Below are 19,231 nucleotides of genomic sequence, written 5' to 3' on the forward strand. Positions count from 1 at the left end.
AGTCAGAAGCATATTGTTTTTTTTCTTTTTCCTTTTCAAAGCAAAGCAAAGTTCCACCCTTGCTGTCTCTCTTTCTCCTCTCTCTCTAAAAAAAAAAAAAAAAAAAAAAAAAAAAGTTTTGAGAATTTCATTTTTCTATTCACTGCAGTCCTGGCCAAAGTAAAGCCCTCTTTTACATTGACGTCAAGATCTTTACTAAGATTAGGGTTTCATTTCTCTATTGCAGCAATTAGCTAGGGAATGTATAAAAGGCTTCAGGGAAGCAAGCTAGGGCTCCAGAGGGGAAAGCACTTTGCACCATAGGCAGATAGCAAGAGAGAGGGCGAGAGAAGGAAGGCAGGAATAGAGAGAGGCGGGGGGGAGGGGGGAGAGAGGGAAAGAGAGAGAGAAGGAGAGAGACAGGGAGGGAGGAAGGAACAGAAAGTTTATGTACATAAACCTTTTTTAAAAAAAGTATTGTTGCACCTGGTAGCTCGCTTTACTGACACAGAAATGAGAGAGGTCTGCTCAGTGCTTAAATAGCTGAGAAACAATGGGATAGTGCAGGAAAGTTAACAATTAACAGTCTCAGCTTAAATTTTGTAACTGCAGGGAACTGGAAACACAGCTGCCTCTCTCTTCAACAAAATCAGGTCTCCTGGTTAAGGGAAGAATTTTGTTAACATCTTAGTTTCTGAAAAATAAGCAGCTCCGAGTTGAATGAGTATCATGCAGTTATGGTTTTAACCAGCCTGCTCATATTTAACTATCTCTGCTCATTTTAAAGAGAGCGGCTGAGGGAGGGATAACGAGGCTTTTGAAATGCTTTTTACTTTACTTTTTTAAATGAGGATACAGGGCAAAAAAAGGGAGCTGAAGGCATCCGGCTGAAGAGAAGCAGCAAGGAAGATGGGTCTGCTAAGTGTGGATTTGCTGATCACGCTTCAGATCTTGCCGGTCTTTTTCTCCAATTGCCTCTTCCTTGCGCTGTATGACTCGGTGATCCTCCTGAAGCACATGGTGCTATTTCTGAGCCGGTCTAAGTCTGGGCGCGGTGAGTGGCGGAGGATGCTGACCTCGGAGGGGCTGCGCTGCGTCTGGAACAGCTTCCTCCTGGACGCCTACAAGCAGGTGGGTACACGGGGATGGGGACTGGCAGGTTGGGGTGGGGGAGCTGTGATGAACATCCCTGTCGTCAACGGAGAAGGGAAGGGAATGACTCTGTGCGGTGCAGACTGTCTCCGATTTGATGTTAAGTGTGATGGGAGAGGTCTGGACTGCAAGGAGCCGCGCTTTTAAGTCGGGGCTAAGGGTTCACGAGATTCAGGAGCCGCTGTGTCTCTGCTCTGCCACTAACTCTGCCTGCAGCCATGGCCATGTCACTTAGTTTAGCCGTGCCTCAGTTTCCCCACCGGTACGAATAATAATCTTCATGTTTATACAGTATTTCATGATCTTCGTATAAGAATAATTGTAAAATGTTCCGGATGTTTTCACAGCTGTTTGTTTGCCATGCGAGATCCTCAGAGATTACACAAAGACTTCATCTTCAGATAGAGCTCTACATAGGTAGACATCATCTGTGTAATGTAGAATTGTTTTAATTAGAGTAAAAGATAGAAATGAACCTTTGTTATTACACTGGCATTTTTTATTACTCATATGTTAATTTTTATATTGGAGGAAGCATCCAGGTAATAGTAAAACAGGGCAAGGAGGGAAACAGCCTTTTTTCTTCATGAAGGCAGTGACAGAGGGACATGTGAGAGATTAAAAATGAACTTGACTAGCTGAGGGACAGCTGCCTGGCGATTTAAGTTAATAAAGCCAATAGCAGTTATGCAACGTGTACTTTTTTTTTCCCTTTAAGTTTTGTACAAACATTACCCAGTGGTACTGCCCAGGTCTCAGGAGGTAGTTATAGTTCCCTTTTATAGATTGAAAAGGTGGACCCAAAAAGATGAAATTTCTTGCACAGGCCACCCAGTTAGTAAGTAGAAGAGCTGGATTCAGAGCTCTGTGGCTTCCAAAACAGTGCTTAGTCTGTTAATGTGTTGTCTTATTTAGACCATCTAATTTAACATACCCTATGTGATGTCATGAGATCATAGGGGTCCTATCCAAACGAAAACTCTGTATCTTCTGAAATATTTCCTTTTGTATCGCCTTCCCCCCAGTCCCCTTTCACTACCCCCACAATGGCTGTTGTATTTGCTCCTACTTAGAGATGTGAAGACCTGCTGTTGGTGTTTGCTGGCTTTGTGATATGGAATACAAGCTGCTTAGCCTGAAACCCAAGCCACGGGGACATTAATTTTCAGTGTAAGACAAATATAAATAACATTAGCGTTTGCCAAATGGGTCAACCTCTTACTGCCACCCTAGGAATCAGCCAGCTGGCTACCCAAATAAAGTAATGCTGAATGAAGCTCACTATTCTAGCCCTTCTAGTTTCTGTTTTTAGTCTCTTCACAGACATTAAGTAAATTTTACAGTGGCCTTGTTAAATGGGCCGTGGAACACAATTGTTCCCATTTTACAGACAAGACAAGGCAGGACAGTTAACACATGACTTGGTCAAGGCTCTAGTGGAAGTTGGCAACACAGCTCTGAAACAGCCAAGTTTCCAGTTCCACATTTGCAACCTGTATATGGCCCAGGGTGTGGAGAAAGTGTGGAGTTGTGAAGAACCTTATATCCATGAGATATTTTCAATCTCATTTTGCTTAAATAGCACAAAATGATTTAAAATAAAGATGTCACATGCCTTTCTGTACTTTCCAAAGTCATATCTTGCCTTTTTCTCAGTACTGTTGATGTCAACCATAGAAGCTACAGGGAAGATGACTGTGCTATTTTTGGTGTTGGCAGTGAAGCTCATACCTTGAACTTTGGTAATTAAAAACTCTCCCTTATCACCATTAAATGACCTAGATTGTTCAGGTCAATCAGGCTTTAAGGTCCCTAGAATGAATTCTGCGCCTCAATGAACTGAGCAGAAAAATGCATATAAACATAACCAAATTTTATCACCTTGTTCCAAAAAGGGGAAAAAATTCATTCATGCCAGCTGTCCTTAAGACAAAATTAGCTGACTAACAATTCATGGAAAGACTGTTTTCCTTAATAGAATTATGGGCCATAAGGACAGAAGATCATTGGAAACCCTTGATTGTTACAGAAAGGTAGATAAGTATAGAAATCAAATTATAGAGGGGACACAATAAACTGAGGAGCAATATTGGTAGAAGAAGAGTCATCACCTCCATAATGGAGGAGAATCTGCTGCTGCTTCTAGAAGCAAGAGAAAGAAAAAAAAAGTTTCAGCTGGAAAGCTGCACTGGTAGAATTGAAAAAATTTGAAATACACCCTGCTTTATGGCATGTTTAGAAAGCATGAGAAATAGTGAAATATATTAAATACTGTTCCACAAAGCATTTTTTCCCTTAAATTATCTTTTTCTAGATCCTGAATAAGACTGCCCAATTCTGATACCTTAATCTTAGCCAATTAGTGAAGGGAGGAAATGAAAATATTATGGAATCGGGGTACTAAACAGTATGGCAAAATGCAGTCGATATCATAACCATGATTGCTTATTGTTCCAATTTGCTAGCTGAACCCAGGTATTAGCAAATACTTAAGCAGGTGCTTAAGCTCATTCCTTTGAGTAGTATTTATGAGATAATCACCATTTTTCAGCTAGAATAGCAGAACTGCAGATGTCTGAGATAAACCAAATCTAGACTGCCTGTTAGCAGAAGACTGGATTAAAGCAGTAACTGCTTGGTTTTGCTGTGTTTTGTGTCACTTACACAGAACTCTTCCTGAGTACATTTCATAACATTTTTCACAAAAGTACTTGATGTAAAATTTCTATTCTCAGAAAAATTTACTGGAAACCGTTCCAGAAAAACTCTGTGGGTAGATATTAGATTCTGGATTAAAGTAAGTTTATTACAAGAAAGGAGCTCTATCTTGAAAGCACACAGACTGTCCCAGAATTAAGTGATTTTGCTTCAAGACTAGTGTGTATAAGAGATGATCTTGGAATAGTTCAAGTAGAATATATTTGAAAATAGCTATTCTGATGCATTTTTCCTTCTAGAAAAACTTTTGAATATCTTTACCCAAATTTCAACTTGCTTTTGTTCTGCTTTTTGTTGTTATTAAGTATTCTTGCATATGACTTTTTGGTTAGGGCAATTATTTCATAGGCAAGATTACCTAGCAACAGTTGAAGATTTTAACATCCTCAGTGGGGAAGCAATGCAGAGTTTGTTGTATACTGTATATACAGTATATTCAGTATTCTTTTTTATTGGAACATTCTATATGACTTGTTTTCTCCACATTTTACAGTCCCACTGGAATCAAAATTATTGATCTTTTCTTTATTTTCATTTTCTTATGTAAATGTTATCAATGATTAATATGTTTCAGTTTACTTCCTTAGCTCTGAGTTCAGTATCTGTCACACTCAGTGTTGTTATTGTCTACATTGCACCAGCTTTGTGATTTATACAACATCCTCCTCCTATTCTTTTCCGAGAGGCAAGCGTGTCTTACATTACAAGGGAGTCTTTAGAACCAGATTAATTGTCATAACAGAGATAAATAGAGCTAGTAGTCAAGTTGCATTAACTTTATATAATTAAAAGAGTGCAACTATTTTATTTAAATGTTATTTTTCTAATTTACTGTTGTGCTCTGTTTATCTACAGAAATGAGTGGATTGACTCCTGAAGAGCAAATCATGTATGTATGTGTGTGTAGGTATTTATACTTCCATATGTGTTTGTATGTATACAGATACATGTGTGTATCTGTCTATATATATGTACGTACATATACGTATATGTGTATAAATGCAAAAATACACACACATAGTCATACATAATCTGCACTTTCAGGAGTCAGTCCTCTCTTACTTCTCTGTATATGTATATGCATATATATGTGTATGTATACGTATAGATAGATATGAATGCAACCACACCTCCTGATAAGAGAGAAAAAGGAAGAGATTTTTGGGAGGGTGTTAGAGTGCCTTCTGCATGATTTATATAGGCTGTCTGCACAAATGCCAGTGAGGCATTTGTTTTTGCCCACAGCATGTATACTGAATGTGCTACATATCTTATAGAAATCCAGAGAAAAAGCTAGAGAAGTTTTGAAAAAAACCCCGTTGTATTTACTTTTAATAGCATTTTTTACCTGCTAAGTTCCATGCTTTGTTTAGTACTGGAATGAATCTGCTTTCTAAGATTTCAAAGGTGAGAAACTGTTATCTTAAAATGCTTTTAAAATGGGTACAAAAAAGGTTGCACCCATTAGCAGTGCACAGCGGTGAGGCCTCGTGCTGGGAACTTTTCAGTGCCAGGTACAAGCTTTGTGTTTCAGGAATGCAGAGCTACTGTTCTTGGTCTCCAGTAGAGAGCTGTAAGGTTATCCTAGAGGAAATCCTCCCTCTTCACCTCAGTACAGGCTAGTTAGGGGGAAGACCTTAATGGCATCACCTCGAAGCAGCCAAATGCTTAGGAATGCCGTGGTGCACCTATGAGGGTAACATGCGTGTGTCCATATATGCACGTGTGTAAATGTACAGCCCTCACTCAGAAGGATGACAGTATCTCAAACGATGGATAGTGATGGGTGTGTGTATGTACTTGTACAGCTTTTTACTGTCTTTAGAACGGGCCACCAGCAAGCTCTGGCATGACAGACCCAGCACGGAGGGAACGGTTGGCACAGGATCCCAACTGCACAACGTAGGGATCCCACACCCAGTGGGATTTTCCCAAGATTTCAGGGAGGCACAATTAAATTACCTTTGGCTACTTCTGCCTGCCTGATAGGTACATTATTTATTCCTTAAAAAAAAATCGGTATGCAAAGCAGGCCAGTGTGAAAACTGTCATGTTAAGTGCATGCTGCACAGCATTGACACGAAGCTGTATGTGAAAGTAATGTAATGGCGTAATCCTTTACCTGCTGTTTGGCTGTCTAGTGACTCGTTGCTTTTTGGAGAAATCTTTCAAAGGTTGGAACAAAGACATAACCTCTGTACTTATTATTTGCATTTATTTTGTCTGCAAGGTAAGGAAACATCTCTTCTCTGCATCTGACAGTGATAAAGAGAATTTGTGAAAGACAGTGTGTTGTATCGTTTCAGGGTTTAGAACTAGACATTGTGTGGTATTAAAAATATTTTATTGCTTTTACAAAGTTCAGCCTTAGCAGAATTGTTTTCATTCACATTTTCAAATGAAAACAATCTTGAAAGAAGCGAGAAAAACAAAACAAAACCAAACCACAATTAAAACCTTTCCTGCAGTGTTTGGAACATAAATTCAACAGGATTTGGGCTTGTCATTGTCATTATTATTAAAACATTGTCATTATTATTAATATATAATCATGTTTGTTATAGTAATGTCTGAGGACCAACCTAGACCAGGGACCCATTGTACTAGGCAGTGTCCTAAACAAGAGGAGCAGACAGTTTGTCCCATGGAGCTTACAGTTCAAACACTCTGGGCAGACAAAGGGTAGGAAAAGGAAAATGACAACTCCTATCCCACATGTGGTCTCATTCTACCTGTTTAATTTTTAGGATCTAACTTCACTTCTTCCGCACCAGCTCTTTGCAGTCTTCCATTTTCACCCTTATGTGTGAAAAACTGACTGAAAGGACCACTTGCCTTTTTGTCAAACCCTGGTGAAAACCCCCTTCAACTGTTGTAGACACAAATAATTAGCTAACAGCTACCACCCAGGAAAAGGATCGTACCTAGTCCTTGCACTCCAGCTCACTCTCTCTTACAAAACCCCCACTGTGTATTCATATAGTGCTAAAGCTGAGTAAAAAATAAAAAATAAATTAAAAAAATCATCCAAATTAACTTCAAAGGTCCTCCAGGTGCTGATTATCAAAGCCTGGTGAAGGCCTCTGTCAACTGTAGGTAGAGTCCACAAGGGCAGCCAGTGGCCCAGACGCCATGATGTTGTGGGCCATGCTCCCATCTGGAGGGAAACGTAAGCCCTTAAGAAGCTTGCTGTGGGCTCCCTGATCAGAGGAACTAAAATTATCCATTTTCTTTTATAAGAGTGCAAGGCAAAAGGCTCCTTTATGCTTTCCCTCTGCCATGTATGCTCATTTGTGGGACTGGCAGTTTTTAAATAAAAAGAGCAGCATTTGACTAGTTATTTTTATCTGGACTGTGCCCTTTTAATTTGTCTCCCACTTCCCTCCCTCAGCTTCACACACCTGATCCTTAAATAAAATCTCTGGACTCTGGGAGAACTCAAGTTAATTCCAGTCTGCTCTCCAATTCTGGTAATCAAGTCTCTTAAAGCAAGCTGCCACCTCCCTGGGACAAACGAAGAGCTCAAACTCCTGTACACTACTCCAGACAAGGGTCTCCTGTAATTTTTATCCACTGCACCACACTGGGTCATATAAATGAAGAAAACAAAAATAATAATTTATGTAATTCTCCAGCCAGAGTCTGATTATGATTTGGATGAAGCACTGAGAAATAGTGGGCTGTTCAGAGGCTATATTTAGCTGAATGGGATCAAATCAAAGCAAAGCAGAGAATGTGAAAAGGAGCAAAAAGCTCCAGGGATTCAGTTCATTACCAGTCGCTGGACTCCAGTCCCAAACACAGCATGTCCATATTTAAATGGCTAATATCACAGACTGATAATTGTCTGGCAACACCTATTTTCTTTAGGGGGTTGACACAGCCTGATGAGTCTGCCAAACTGTTTGAAAATCCCTCATGCAGGGAGTGAAAGCCATATTCCAGTGCATGGGGTCCCAGGAGGGTTGTGTTAAAGCTGATAAAAGCAAAATGAGAAAAAAGAAAAGGTAAATGAGGAGGCAATGTTTTGTTTGTGGGGCTTTTCCTAGTCCTCATGGAGAATGTACAACAAAGTTAGCAGTATGTGCTATTTCTAGCCTGTAGTTTATGAATAGCGCTTTATTTCCTGCTCCTAAGTCTCCTTCATTTTGCAGTCTGCGTGCTAAAGCATCAGCAACCTTGTTCCCTTTTCACTCTGTGTGCAGACTCGGAGAAGGAGATGCAATACCAAGGCTGTCAAGCAAACACAAAATTCACACAAATGATGCAAGTCACTGCTTTGGTGTCAGGCTGGTGCTTGCTCTTGCTGATGGCCAGGCAGGCTGTCAGATTAGGTTGGCCTACCTTCCATGTCCCATGCAGGCTGTGCAGGAGGGGGTGCCCGCAGGCTGCCTGGTTTCCACCTCATCCAGAAGGCTGGCGCCGAATGCCCAAAAATTCACGCACATAAGTACGTGATTATAGAAATGCTGGATCGCATGTGAGGGGAATTCTGCTAGTTCGTTTCTCAGAATTTATATTTTGCCTGCCTTTGTGTAAGATTTCAAAAGCGGTTTGGCTGAATACATGGGGTTTTTTGTTTGTTTTCTCATTGCGTTGATTTTCTTTTCCAAGAGCTATTTTTTCTTTCAATAAATAACAACAAAGACGACAGCCAAGGCCTACAATGCAGATGATCAGCAAGGATGATATTGTCATCCTGTGTCAATCGGTTCCCGAGCCTGGTGAAATAAAGAGTCCCTTTGGAACATCAGCACTTCATCAAGACCAATTAGTGGAGATGCCGCTGCTTATGTTTAAGCATTAACGACTGGGCAGGGCTGCTTTTTGGAGTGCCTGACACTGGCATGGAACAAGGCACCGACCTAATTACTCCTCTACAAGAGCAGAAAATGCCTCGTGAATGCCTGCTTGGCAAGGATGTCTCATTAAGGGGAAAAAAACCCAACAGAAGCACTCCTAGAAACAAATTTAAATGATAGGTAACCTGCGGCCATAAGACTTACTTCATGGCTGTGGGAAATGAAGAGAAACTGCCATAAGGTGATGTAGGACATATTTGTATTTTATTTCCTAAATCCATTCTATTTTTTGGTCAACGAGGAGTATGAGAGACAGAATGCAAACTCGCGCAGTTGGAGAACAGTGAAATACCTCGCCATCCTTGGTATCGATGTTAACTAGGACTTGAAGGGCATTCCTATGCTAGTGTTCAATGGGAGTTGTTTTGTTAGTGTGTTCCTTCAGAGTTTGCAAACTTATCTAGGAAAAGAAGCATTTGGTAGACCTGAGTGAAGAGTTGGTAATGAGGAGCTTACAGCATGTAGCCTCTCTTCTGCTTAAATATGATCAAGAAGCAGACTCTGGTTTCCCAGTTCAAGTGTGTTGGTTAGAGTATTTTCAGTCATAATAGTTTTGTTAAAATAAAACCAGAAGAGTTAGGGGAAACAGTTGCTCAGATGTTTTTTGTCTCCTGAGCAGCTCTGTTCATTGCTGAGTTCTAGTTGCTTCTATCTTTTCTACCTTTATTTTTTTTCTCCTCTGAAGAGTGCCAGCAAATATCAGAAATTCAGTGTGTTGCTTAATTGTGATTTATGAGATAAATCACATGTTATTACTTCTTTTCTTTGACTGGATGAGTGCACACTCCTAAATACTGAAGTCCATTATTCATCCAGGGAGTGGGTGCAGCACAGATACTTACATGTCAGGCTTTGCCCAGAAGGCACATTTTGGGCAAGCTAGCTCTGAAAAAGCATTTGCTCGGTGGTGCAAGAACAGTTAAGCTTTCTAGGTAAAGAAGGATCTAGTGTTTGTGCAGATGTTGTCTTTCTTGAGATATGTCCTTTTTTTGGTAGTTACCAATGTTGTCTAGCTGGTTTATGGGTTGAATGCAGCCCTCAGGATGATTATATAGCCACCAAATGATCTTGACCTGTGTGGTTTTTTTGCTCAAGTCTGGCCCTTTACCTTACTCATTTCTGCTTTTCCTATCTTACTGCACAGAATGACAGACAGAAATGCGATGTTCAGCAGCTGCACAGAAGAGTACCTACTACCTGCTAAGGTGTAGGTGGCCTGTAGCAGCACTTATTAAATGCTGAAAGATGCTTAAATGCTACAGCCTGAGTCTCTGAGCCTGCCTCTCTCCAAATAGATCCTTTCGTCTCAAAAACTGTGATACAGCTTTTTCCCTTCTTTGAGTTCAACGGACAGCCCACTCCCACAGCAGGTCCAGCAGGTCCTAAATGCAACTATTTCAAACCTCACTTGCTTTAAAAGGCTAATGAGCACAAGGCTTTTTTTTTTTTTTTTAACTGTTACCAAGGCTCTATCAGATAGCAATGCTGCAGATGCAGGTTTATGGGGAGGGAGGCCATGAGGGGCTGTGATTTCCTGGGGCATCACTTGCTTCCCTTGCCTGTGGTGCGGCTGCACATCCTCTGCTCATGTGATCACTACGTGCTTGGCCTGGGGAGATTTGTGGGTCTTAGGCAGTCTTTCTGTGGCTCTCTTCCTTGCTGATCTCTGAATAAATTGAATTTGCCCCATAGAAAGTAGTCAAAATGATGTTTAGAACGTGTGCCAACTTGCTGTGAGACCTTCTCATGTAGCTGTGAAGTCTAGCAGCTTTAAGGGTAGTGCATTACAAACTTTGCTTTGGTTAAACTCTTGCTTCTATTGCTATTCTGATGAAATAATGCTTGTTCAAGGTAGTCAGGTTTCTCAGGGAGAAATGGAGGATCCAGTATCTCCAATATACTTTCTTTTCAAGTTGCAGCAGTAATCCCATCAGTTAACAATTCAGCTGTCAACTCAGCTTCTTATTGTATCTGATTCACCAGGATACCCTATAATGTAATGTAGAGTAGAAGTGCACCAAAAATCAGTTATTTATTCAGTTTTTACATTTTTCATTCAGCATTAACTTCTACTAACTTCAAATAGAGTGTAGCTTCAGAAGGAAATAAATAAAATATGAAAGACTTCAGAATTTGGCCCTGTGTGTTTCCTTCAGAGCAACACTTCTGAACATAATCAAATAGAGAGAAAGAGTCAGGAAAACACAAAAGGATAATTGCATTGTTGTACTAGAGCTTGATGTTAAAGGCAGATACATAGGAATTGCTGTGGCAGAGTTCATTAAAAACTAATTCTATTATGTAATAATATTTTGTGGTTCTATAGCAGTTACCAGCTAAGGATCTTGGAGCCCTCTGCAGGTTCCACCTGATTCTGGCAGTTCCTGCTGTGAGATGCATATATTATGTCTGTTTTCTATAGGCAGGGAAATGGAAACAGTCAGGCAAAATGACTTTTCCACAATTGCCTGTTGGGTCTGAGTCAGATCTGGGGTTAGAGCTGAGAACAGTTCGCTTTCACTTCATCCTACTTCAACCATCTTATAAACTTTCCCTTTTCCTGCTGCTTTTTCCCCAGTCATCTACTAGAGAAACATTGCAGTAGAAGGAAATGTGTCAATCACTGATAAAATTACTGCAAAGTGTTTAGAAAACCCTTGGGAGACCCCAGTCTTGGATGGTCCACTGTCAAAACGATGATACATAGAGTGGGCATCTGCAGAGATCTCTCTTGCGTTTGGTACTCTGAGTGTTTCCATTGTTGGACTGCAGGATGAAAGAGAATATGCACATATGAAACCTGCAAACCTCTCAAAATTGAGAGGCGCTGGGTATGTTGTGAAGATCAGGAATACAATGCAGAATGATTTTGGAGAATGGGAAAAATGGCTTGAAATGTATGTTGCAGTTCAATGAGGCCAAGTCCAAAGCACCAAATTCAGGCTGGACTGATGAAGTACCCAAATCCATGATGGGGAGCAACTAGAAAGGCAGAAAAAGGGACCAAGGCATTATAACTTCTCACTAGCTAACCCCTAGTCAACAGTCTACTGTTTCTCCAAAACAGTCATGATGTTTCATAAAAAGCAAACATCTGGAATGTATAAACAGGTGTAGCCTTTGAGATACATGAAGTAATTGTCTGATTATTCTGAGAATTAGTAAAAACCCTTTTGAAGTTTTGAACACTGCCCTTCGAGGAAGATGTGAACCATGTGGAGAGAACTCAGAGGATGGCAGTAAGAAAAAATCATGTCTAGAAAATTTGGCTCACAGAGAAAAGTTAAAAGAAATTGGAGGCAGTCTGTCTGAAAGAAAATACATGATTAACTTTTTGAAGCTGCTGCTTTTGATGATTTGCTGTATCCCTATGCTAGTGTCCATGTGGGTAGTTAGGTGCACTTTTTGAACAGATGACTATTTATTTGAAGAGAGCAGTCATAAGGATACTGGACAAACAAGTCACACTAACTTGCAATGTTTTAATTTGTTTTACCATCAGGTCAAACTGGGAGGAGAAGCCCCAAACTCCAGTGTAATCCACATAGCCAAGGGCAGTGATGGCAGCAGTAGCAGCTGGAAGAGTGTCGGTGGCAAGTGTGGAACCAAATGCCACCTTCTGGATTTTGCCAACTCTGAGCGGCCACTGGTGGTCAACTTTGGTTCAGCTACCTGACCACCGTTCACAAGCCAGCTGTCGGCCTTCAGCAAGCTGGTGGAGGAGTTCTCTGGTGTGGCTGACTTTCTGTTGGTCTACATCGATGAGGCTCACCCATCAGATGGCTGGGCTGCCCCTGGAATCTCTCCCTCTTCATTTGAAGTTAAGAAACACAGAAACCAAGAAGACCGATGCGCAGCTGCTCACCAGCTCCTAGAGCGCTTTTCCTTGCCACCTCAGTGCCAAGTGGTGGCTGACTGCATGGACAACAATGCCAATGTGGCCTACGGGGTTTCATTTGAGCGAGTATGCATTGTGCAGAGACAAAAAATTGCCTACCTTGGAGGCAAAGGCCCCTTTTTCTACAATCTGCAGGAGGTTCGGCTTTGGCTGGAACAAAACTTCAGAAAAAGATGAAATCTGTTCTCTACAGAAGCTATGTCAACAGGTGTGTCCCTTTAAGGTGATGTAAAAGGGAAAAACAGAAAACATATGCTGGTTTGAATAAGGCCTTTCAGATGATTGCAGGAGAACACATTTGATAACAAGGTCAAATGAATGTTACCTAGGAAAAGAAAATAAAAAACTAACTCCACAGAAACATTATTGTATGAAAAAAATTCCACTCCTGCACTCACTACAGGACAGAAGAGGTGAAGAGGCTTCTGTGAAAAGGTGCTGCTGGCGAGCAGGAAGAGCGATGGGATAACACCCATCTCCCAGGAACCTGCCTGATGAAGTATCGGCCCTGGGGTGAGCCAGAAGCGTTGCTGCTTGGAAGGCAATCTATGGAAAGGCAATGGTGTGCATTTCATCAGAAACGCTTCTTTACCCTCCTGTGGCCAATACAAACAACCTGGGAGGAGCCAGGGGGTTTGCAATTACTTTGCATCGAAATGCAGTGGAATTGTCCTCTCCTACAGATTTTAGTGTTCAGAGACTACAGGAACCGCCATGCAATGCATTGCGCATGCAGACTGGCTGCTCATATCAAGATGAAACATTGTATGCTGGTATTTGTACTCTCTATGGACGCCTCTGCGCAGCATATTAACTATGTAATTCTATCTGTATGTTTGTATCCAGTATGCAGGCCTGTGCCTGCTGAGAAAGATGTTAAAAATCTATAGAGTTGGACCAAAAAGACAAAGGTGATCAAATAAGCCCGTTAAAAAACCTGGACTATTTGAAACAAAACAGCGAGAACCATCTAGAGCAAGTATCACGATACAAAACTCAGCTGATGCCAACCAACCCTCGGTTCTCAGAGCTGACAACACACAGTTAGCAGTATTCTCTGGTTCTCTTCTCTGTTTCTTTACCCTCTTTGATCTCTTTCTGTCCAGCAATAGGCTTAAAGGTAATTTCATTTTTAGCTTTTTTAAAAATAACTTATTTCTCTCTCTTATTTTTAGTTGAGATAATGACCTTACAGATGTATTTTGGGGATGGGAGAACTTATACACAATATTACCTCATTTAAATGGAAACCTATCCTGTCATTTACCCTGTTAAATGTAGTCATGGTGATTTTTGCTATCTTAAATACCTGCAACTAATTTATATCTAGGTTAGTTTGTCTGGAAGTTAACTTGTTTGCAGCCTCAGAATTAGATGATCATTTGTTTGTTTCACTCGTGTTCTCAAAAGCTTTCCCAGAGAAACAGGGAGGACAAATAGTGTGAATTAGTGTGAATAAATGTAAAATGGAAGAATTGTGATACGAATGGGTTTGAGGAATTATTAATTATGTTTAAAGAGATACTGCCAGAGTATACATTATGTTTAGGTATTTCTAAACCTAAAATTATTTAATCCAGCCTGATGAAAAGGCAAGTTTAAAATGTGCTAACCCATTAGAGCTGGTAAATGAAAACCCATAAGGAGATGGCCTGTCCAAGTTTTCTCTCAACTTTGGCAGAAACATGAGACAGATAAACAGGGTAAGTGGCAAAAATCAAATTAATTCTTATAATTTCTCATCCTACAAGTTGTCAGGAACATGATGTATTAATACTAATACAGGAAAGAACAGAAAATACATACATAAATATTTTCATTTTCACAGTGTCCCTTTAACATTGTGTATTTCTTCTTGCTTGGCTGTTGGTTAACTTACCCAATGTACAAGGCATTTGGAAATGTATTTTCAAGCACAGATCTGAAATAATGACAGTAACATGAGTGATTTCGCCCATATTCAGGTTCATGCTTCCCTTCCTTCTCACGTTTTCCTCCACACACTATTAAACCTATACACACACACACTTACACAGTTTGGTAATGTGTTTCAGAGAAGTGTGTAAAGACCTTCTGGTGAGCCCCACTTCTCAGACGGCATATGTCTCTGTCTGTGTGTGTGTGTGTGCATGTCTAAGACCAATAATAATTATTATTATTCTGTCCTCCCATTCATTAAAGTTACTGTAACTCATTGCACAGTGTGGAAGATTGTTAGACATTTTTGTGACTAACTGGGATATATAACTGAAATTTTTAAACCTAATATCATAGAAAGAGTAACGTAGCCAAAATACATGGTTTATTTAATCCAGTGTCCTACCTCTGACTGTATCAGATGCTTCAGGGGAAGGTGCAATAATTTCTTCTGGAATTTTCATTAGCTTCAGCCCTTATTATTTTTGTCTTACCTAATATGATTGTTGATGTCTCATCCCTATGAAAGGCTGATCCTGAGTTTTAAGACCTAAATATTTCTTGAGGTGGGAAATACTAAAATCAAAACCCATCATGTTTAAGAACAAAGAAAAACAAATAAAACCAGATTTTTTTTTTCAGATTTAAATTCGCTGCTTTTCAATGTCTTGCTCCTATATGCTAAAACATATAAACAAGAGTGATCCCAAATTTTCTTCTGTATGTCAGTGATTATATACTCTATATAAAATTTACAAAACTTGTTTGTTTCTTAAGCCAAACACTAATTCATATTCTTATACAGGTCCATATTCTTTGCCTGTCTCTGAATCTCTTTTTTTTGCTACCTTGTCCTTTTACTCAGGTGATTAAGCTGTACAAGTTAGTCCAAGTGAAAATATGTATTGGTATACCCAGCACAAGATCCTTTCCTATTTACATCCTATTCTTCAGTCATCTGAAACTTTATTAATCCATAGCGACTCCATAGCCTTTGTAAAACTTGAACTAGTAAGTCTTTTCTTTCTCTCATCTTTTCCCCATCATACAGTTGAAGTCTGAACTCTTTATTCGGGAAATGCTAGCCAAATGTTTAGCACAGCTGTTGAAACATACCTTTAGCTCAGAGCAAAGAGTCTGAGTTAGTAATTCAGTTAGTTAATACCCCTTTACGTATCTAAAGTTACAGTTATTTTTCAAGTCCATTTTCTCCTTCCTTTTGAATTTCCATTATTTTGTCTTGTTATTCATAGATGCCTGTATATCACACAGTATAAAGAAATTATAAAATTGGCTCCTGTAAATGGGAAATCCACAAGGATTTTCCACAAGAAAAAATACACAATAACTTCATTTCTTTCTTGGCAGCATGAATGCATTACCCTGCCCAAAACTTAAAGATAGTTCAGCCTCACTGATTATCAGGACAGAAATACATTTTGCAAATCCTTAAATTTCCCCAGAAAATTTGTTGTCAGAAAGCAGGGAAAGTATTTCAAAGAGAAATGGGCTTAGAGGAAAAAAATACCTTTAGTAAGTGGCTGATAGAATTACAACCTCTTCTTTTTTGTTTTTTGTTGTTTTATTCATAAAATTAAAACATATCCTAGAAATTGTTTTAAATTAAACTTCATGCATTGTCCTCAGTTAATGATAAAAGTGGCCATATGTGAGATACCCAAAGTTATTGTAACAGTGGGTGGTTTTGGGTCCAGGCACAATTTTTGCTACCTTGCTAGCATTGTACTTCACAATTGGTCTGGTCTGCTGTGAGGCTGGATTTGCTTTTGTCTCTTACTCTCACTGTTTGAGGGCACTAAACCGTATTACTTGAGGTGCTTCAGTGTGACATACATATTAAGCAATAGCTCACAAAATAGGTGCCTGAAAGTATTCTGGAAGGCTACTGTATATAACAGAGACCCCAATACTGTGTCTCAACATTAGTATGGGAAACTTCCAGTACTTTTTCATTTTGAGCAAAGTAAAAAGCTATTCTGGGCTATCATTCTACATTGTTCTGTGCTTAGCATCATTTATTTAGCACTGTATAAAATGAAGGTAAAGCATTTTGTACAGATGAAAACAATAGCATTTTGTTCTTGCTTGTGTAGACAATGACATGAATTTAAGGCAGGAGGAAAACATGCCCTATTAAAAAGAAAGAAATATATTACAAAATATATTGTTGAACAACTGTCTGGACACTTTGAAAAACAAAATGCAATTATTTTTATGAAGGTGATCTTGGTGGGAAAACCCACAAAGCTTCTCAAAACGGTATCATCAGTGCTATGCGTTCAGGTGTGTGTGGGGAGGGAGGTTATGTTTCTGTATGTGTGAAAGTGGCTTTTCTGTGATGTGGAGTGTAGGTTTAAGAGTTTTTAAGAATTTCATTCAGTACTATAACCAAAGCAATAAAAGGTATCAGGTAGGGAATACTGGCCAGTTTTGTTCAACTCTACACCATATCTGTGCGGGATCCATGTTCAGTGACCTTTGGGCCCAATTTGGAGACTGCAGAGAAGAGAAATTGGGGTGAGACAATGAAGGCTTGTGTGCTTATGAAGATCGCTAACAAAAGAGTAATTAACTCAGTTGGCGTTCAGATGCTCTCACACTGGCATTCCTCTGTGCACCTTAATGTTTCTGTATTTGAAAAATGGGTCTCTTTGGGGCCATTAAGAAGATCTCCAGGGTGTAGATGCCTGTGTGTACTGACTATGTGTGTGTCATTGTTTAAATGTCAAAAATATACTTTGTAGGAGAGCCAGCAAAATTTTGTTACAATATGGTGCTCCATGAGATGTGCTTTCTAGATTTGTTTTTCTTATATTATAATAAACAATAAAGGAAAATATACCTTTTCTGTGTCTTCTTATTGTAATATTGGTTATTAATACATAATGGAATCTTGACATTAGACCAAGGAAATGTAAAACTGTATTTAATACAATAGCCTATGCCACCCTGACTAGATCTTAAGCAATGTGACCAAACCCCTTTATAAATGGTAGGACTAAATTAATAGCTGACTACTCAACTTTTAAGAAAAATAAGAGGGAGAGAAACTGAGAACTGCAAGGAGAGCAGTTGAGTCTGCACAGAATTGCACTGTTCAAAAAAAGTATGTGCTTGAAGAAAGCATGCTGAGCTGTATGTAGCACATGAAACCTGGATGAATTGGTTGTGAATTCATCAGTTACACATGGAGCTCCCATTTCAGTGAACACACAAGAGGTAAAAGGTGAAAAATAAGATTAAAAGCACAGCTGAACAGCTGTTACAGGGGAAAAAAAATTAAAATGGAAGAATGTCCAGCAACTTCCTAAACAAACTCACTTTGTGGTTTAGTTGTATTTTAGAAATTTCCTCCTCTTTGTCATCTTTTGTTGCAATAAGTTTTACGGGACCCTACATCTGAAAACTGCTTGTGAATATAGGTAAGAAAGAACAAACCAAATCACCAAAAGGAAAACCATGGAAATTGTTACATCTAAGTGTCCCAAGCAGAAATGTTCATTACAGTATGCTGGACAGGCCCTTGGAACAACCAAACAAATAGCTCGCTCTAGATTATCCAGTTCACGTTACAAAAATAACCCCCAAAAGTACTGAAAGGAGACTTTTGAGTTGTGTGAATATTCCTGTAATCCGGCCATTAGTGATTATGACCTTTATATCAATTGTTGCCATAAGGAGCTACTCAATATTCTGGAAGAAATAAAAACACCTTTCAGGACTTGGTTCTTATTTCACAGCTGTATAAATGAGGTGAGGGCAGATGTGATGAAATAACAGTTTCATTAGAAAATAGGATCATTAATAAATAACTTGTTACCAAAAATTAGACTCTGAGTACTCTCAAATATTTATTTGTAAGAGTATTTTTTTCTGGAATGGATGGTATCTGTGGTAGAAGGAAAACAAAAATAGAAAATGGATTATTTATAGAGCAGTATCTCAAGAGAATTGACTACTGCTCAAGATCTTACTTTCTGACAAAGAGGAGAATTCCTGAGGCATAATAAACCTTTCCCAAATATAAACTTCAAACAAAGGACCTAAATGTTGGTTAAGGACTGATCATAGACAAATCAACTTCACTAAAGTGAGTATGAATTCCATAGTTAGATCCATTACTTGACTCACTGTATATACCTACATGCTTGTAATGTTCATGTTAATGTATCCACCAGCTTAAATGTGTCTTACAGAGCTAATGTGAAATGGAAACACTTTGAGTGAGCATCCTGTTCAAATCCTTAAGGCCTCAAAGATTTCTGAGCCTCACTATGTCACTTGACTAGAGAAGGAGCATCCATTATAGGTCCTATAGATGAAACCTATGAATATCTATCATCTCAAGTGTTTTAGTCCTCCCTAAGATAGTGCCTATTATATAACATTAAAGAAGTAGCAAGCAGGAAAAAGTACTCTTTGTAAATCAGTATTTCCCATACTTTCAAATGTGTATTTGTATTACCCATGCAAAAGCTACTGTGACTTAGCTATTGGTTAGGTTTGCAGGTAACAGGAGGGCAAGTTTTCTCCAAAGCCTTATCTTTAGGAATTAATCCGCCTTTGATGTCCTTTAACTCTGGTCTTTTTCCCTTATATTCTTCCTGCACCTGATATCCCATCTCTTGCTTTTTCCAACCTGCAATACCCTTGGTGACGATTCTCTCATCTCAGTCTTTGGGGT

At 39.3% G+C, this 19,231-nt stretch overlaps 1 protein-coding gene across 2 annotated transcripts; it reads left to right on the plus strand.

Moving 5' to 3' along the window:
* Nucleotides 1-226: 226 nt before the first annotated feature.
* Nucleotides 227-17,391, plus strand: DIO2 (iodothyronine deiodinase 2). Of its 2 annotated transcripts, none has more exons than XM_010297770.2 (2): nucleotides 227-1,110; nucleotides 12,214-12,851. In XM_010297770.2, the coding sequence occupies exons 1-2, from the start codon at nucleotides 889-891 to the stop codon at nucleotides 12,784-12,786; spliced, it is 795 nt and encodes a 264-aa protein (XP_010296072.2). In that variant the 5' UTR covers nucleotides 227-888; the 3' UTR covers nucleotides 12,787-12,851. The 2 variants fall into 2 exon arrangements, with proteins under 2 accessions (XP_010296072.2, XP_075609911.1); XM_075753796.1 differs by having other exon boundaries at nucleotides 233-1,110; nucleotides 12,214-17,391.
* Nucleotides 17,392-19,231: the final 1,840 nt, after the last annotated feature.

Source organism: Balearica regulorum, chromosome 5 (genome assembly GCF_011004875.1).
Source record: "Balearica regulorum gibbericeps isolate bBalReg1 chromosome 5, bBalReg1.pri, whole genome shotgun sequence".
NCBI classification, from domain to species: domain Eukaryota; kingdom Metazoa; phylum Chordata; class Aves; order Gruiformes; family Gruidae; genus Balearica; species Balearica regulorum.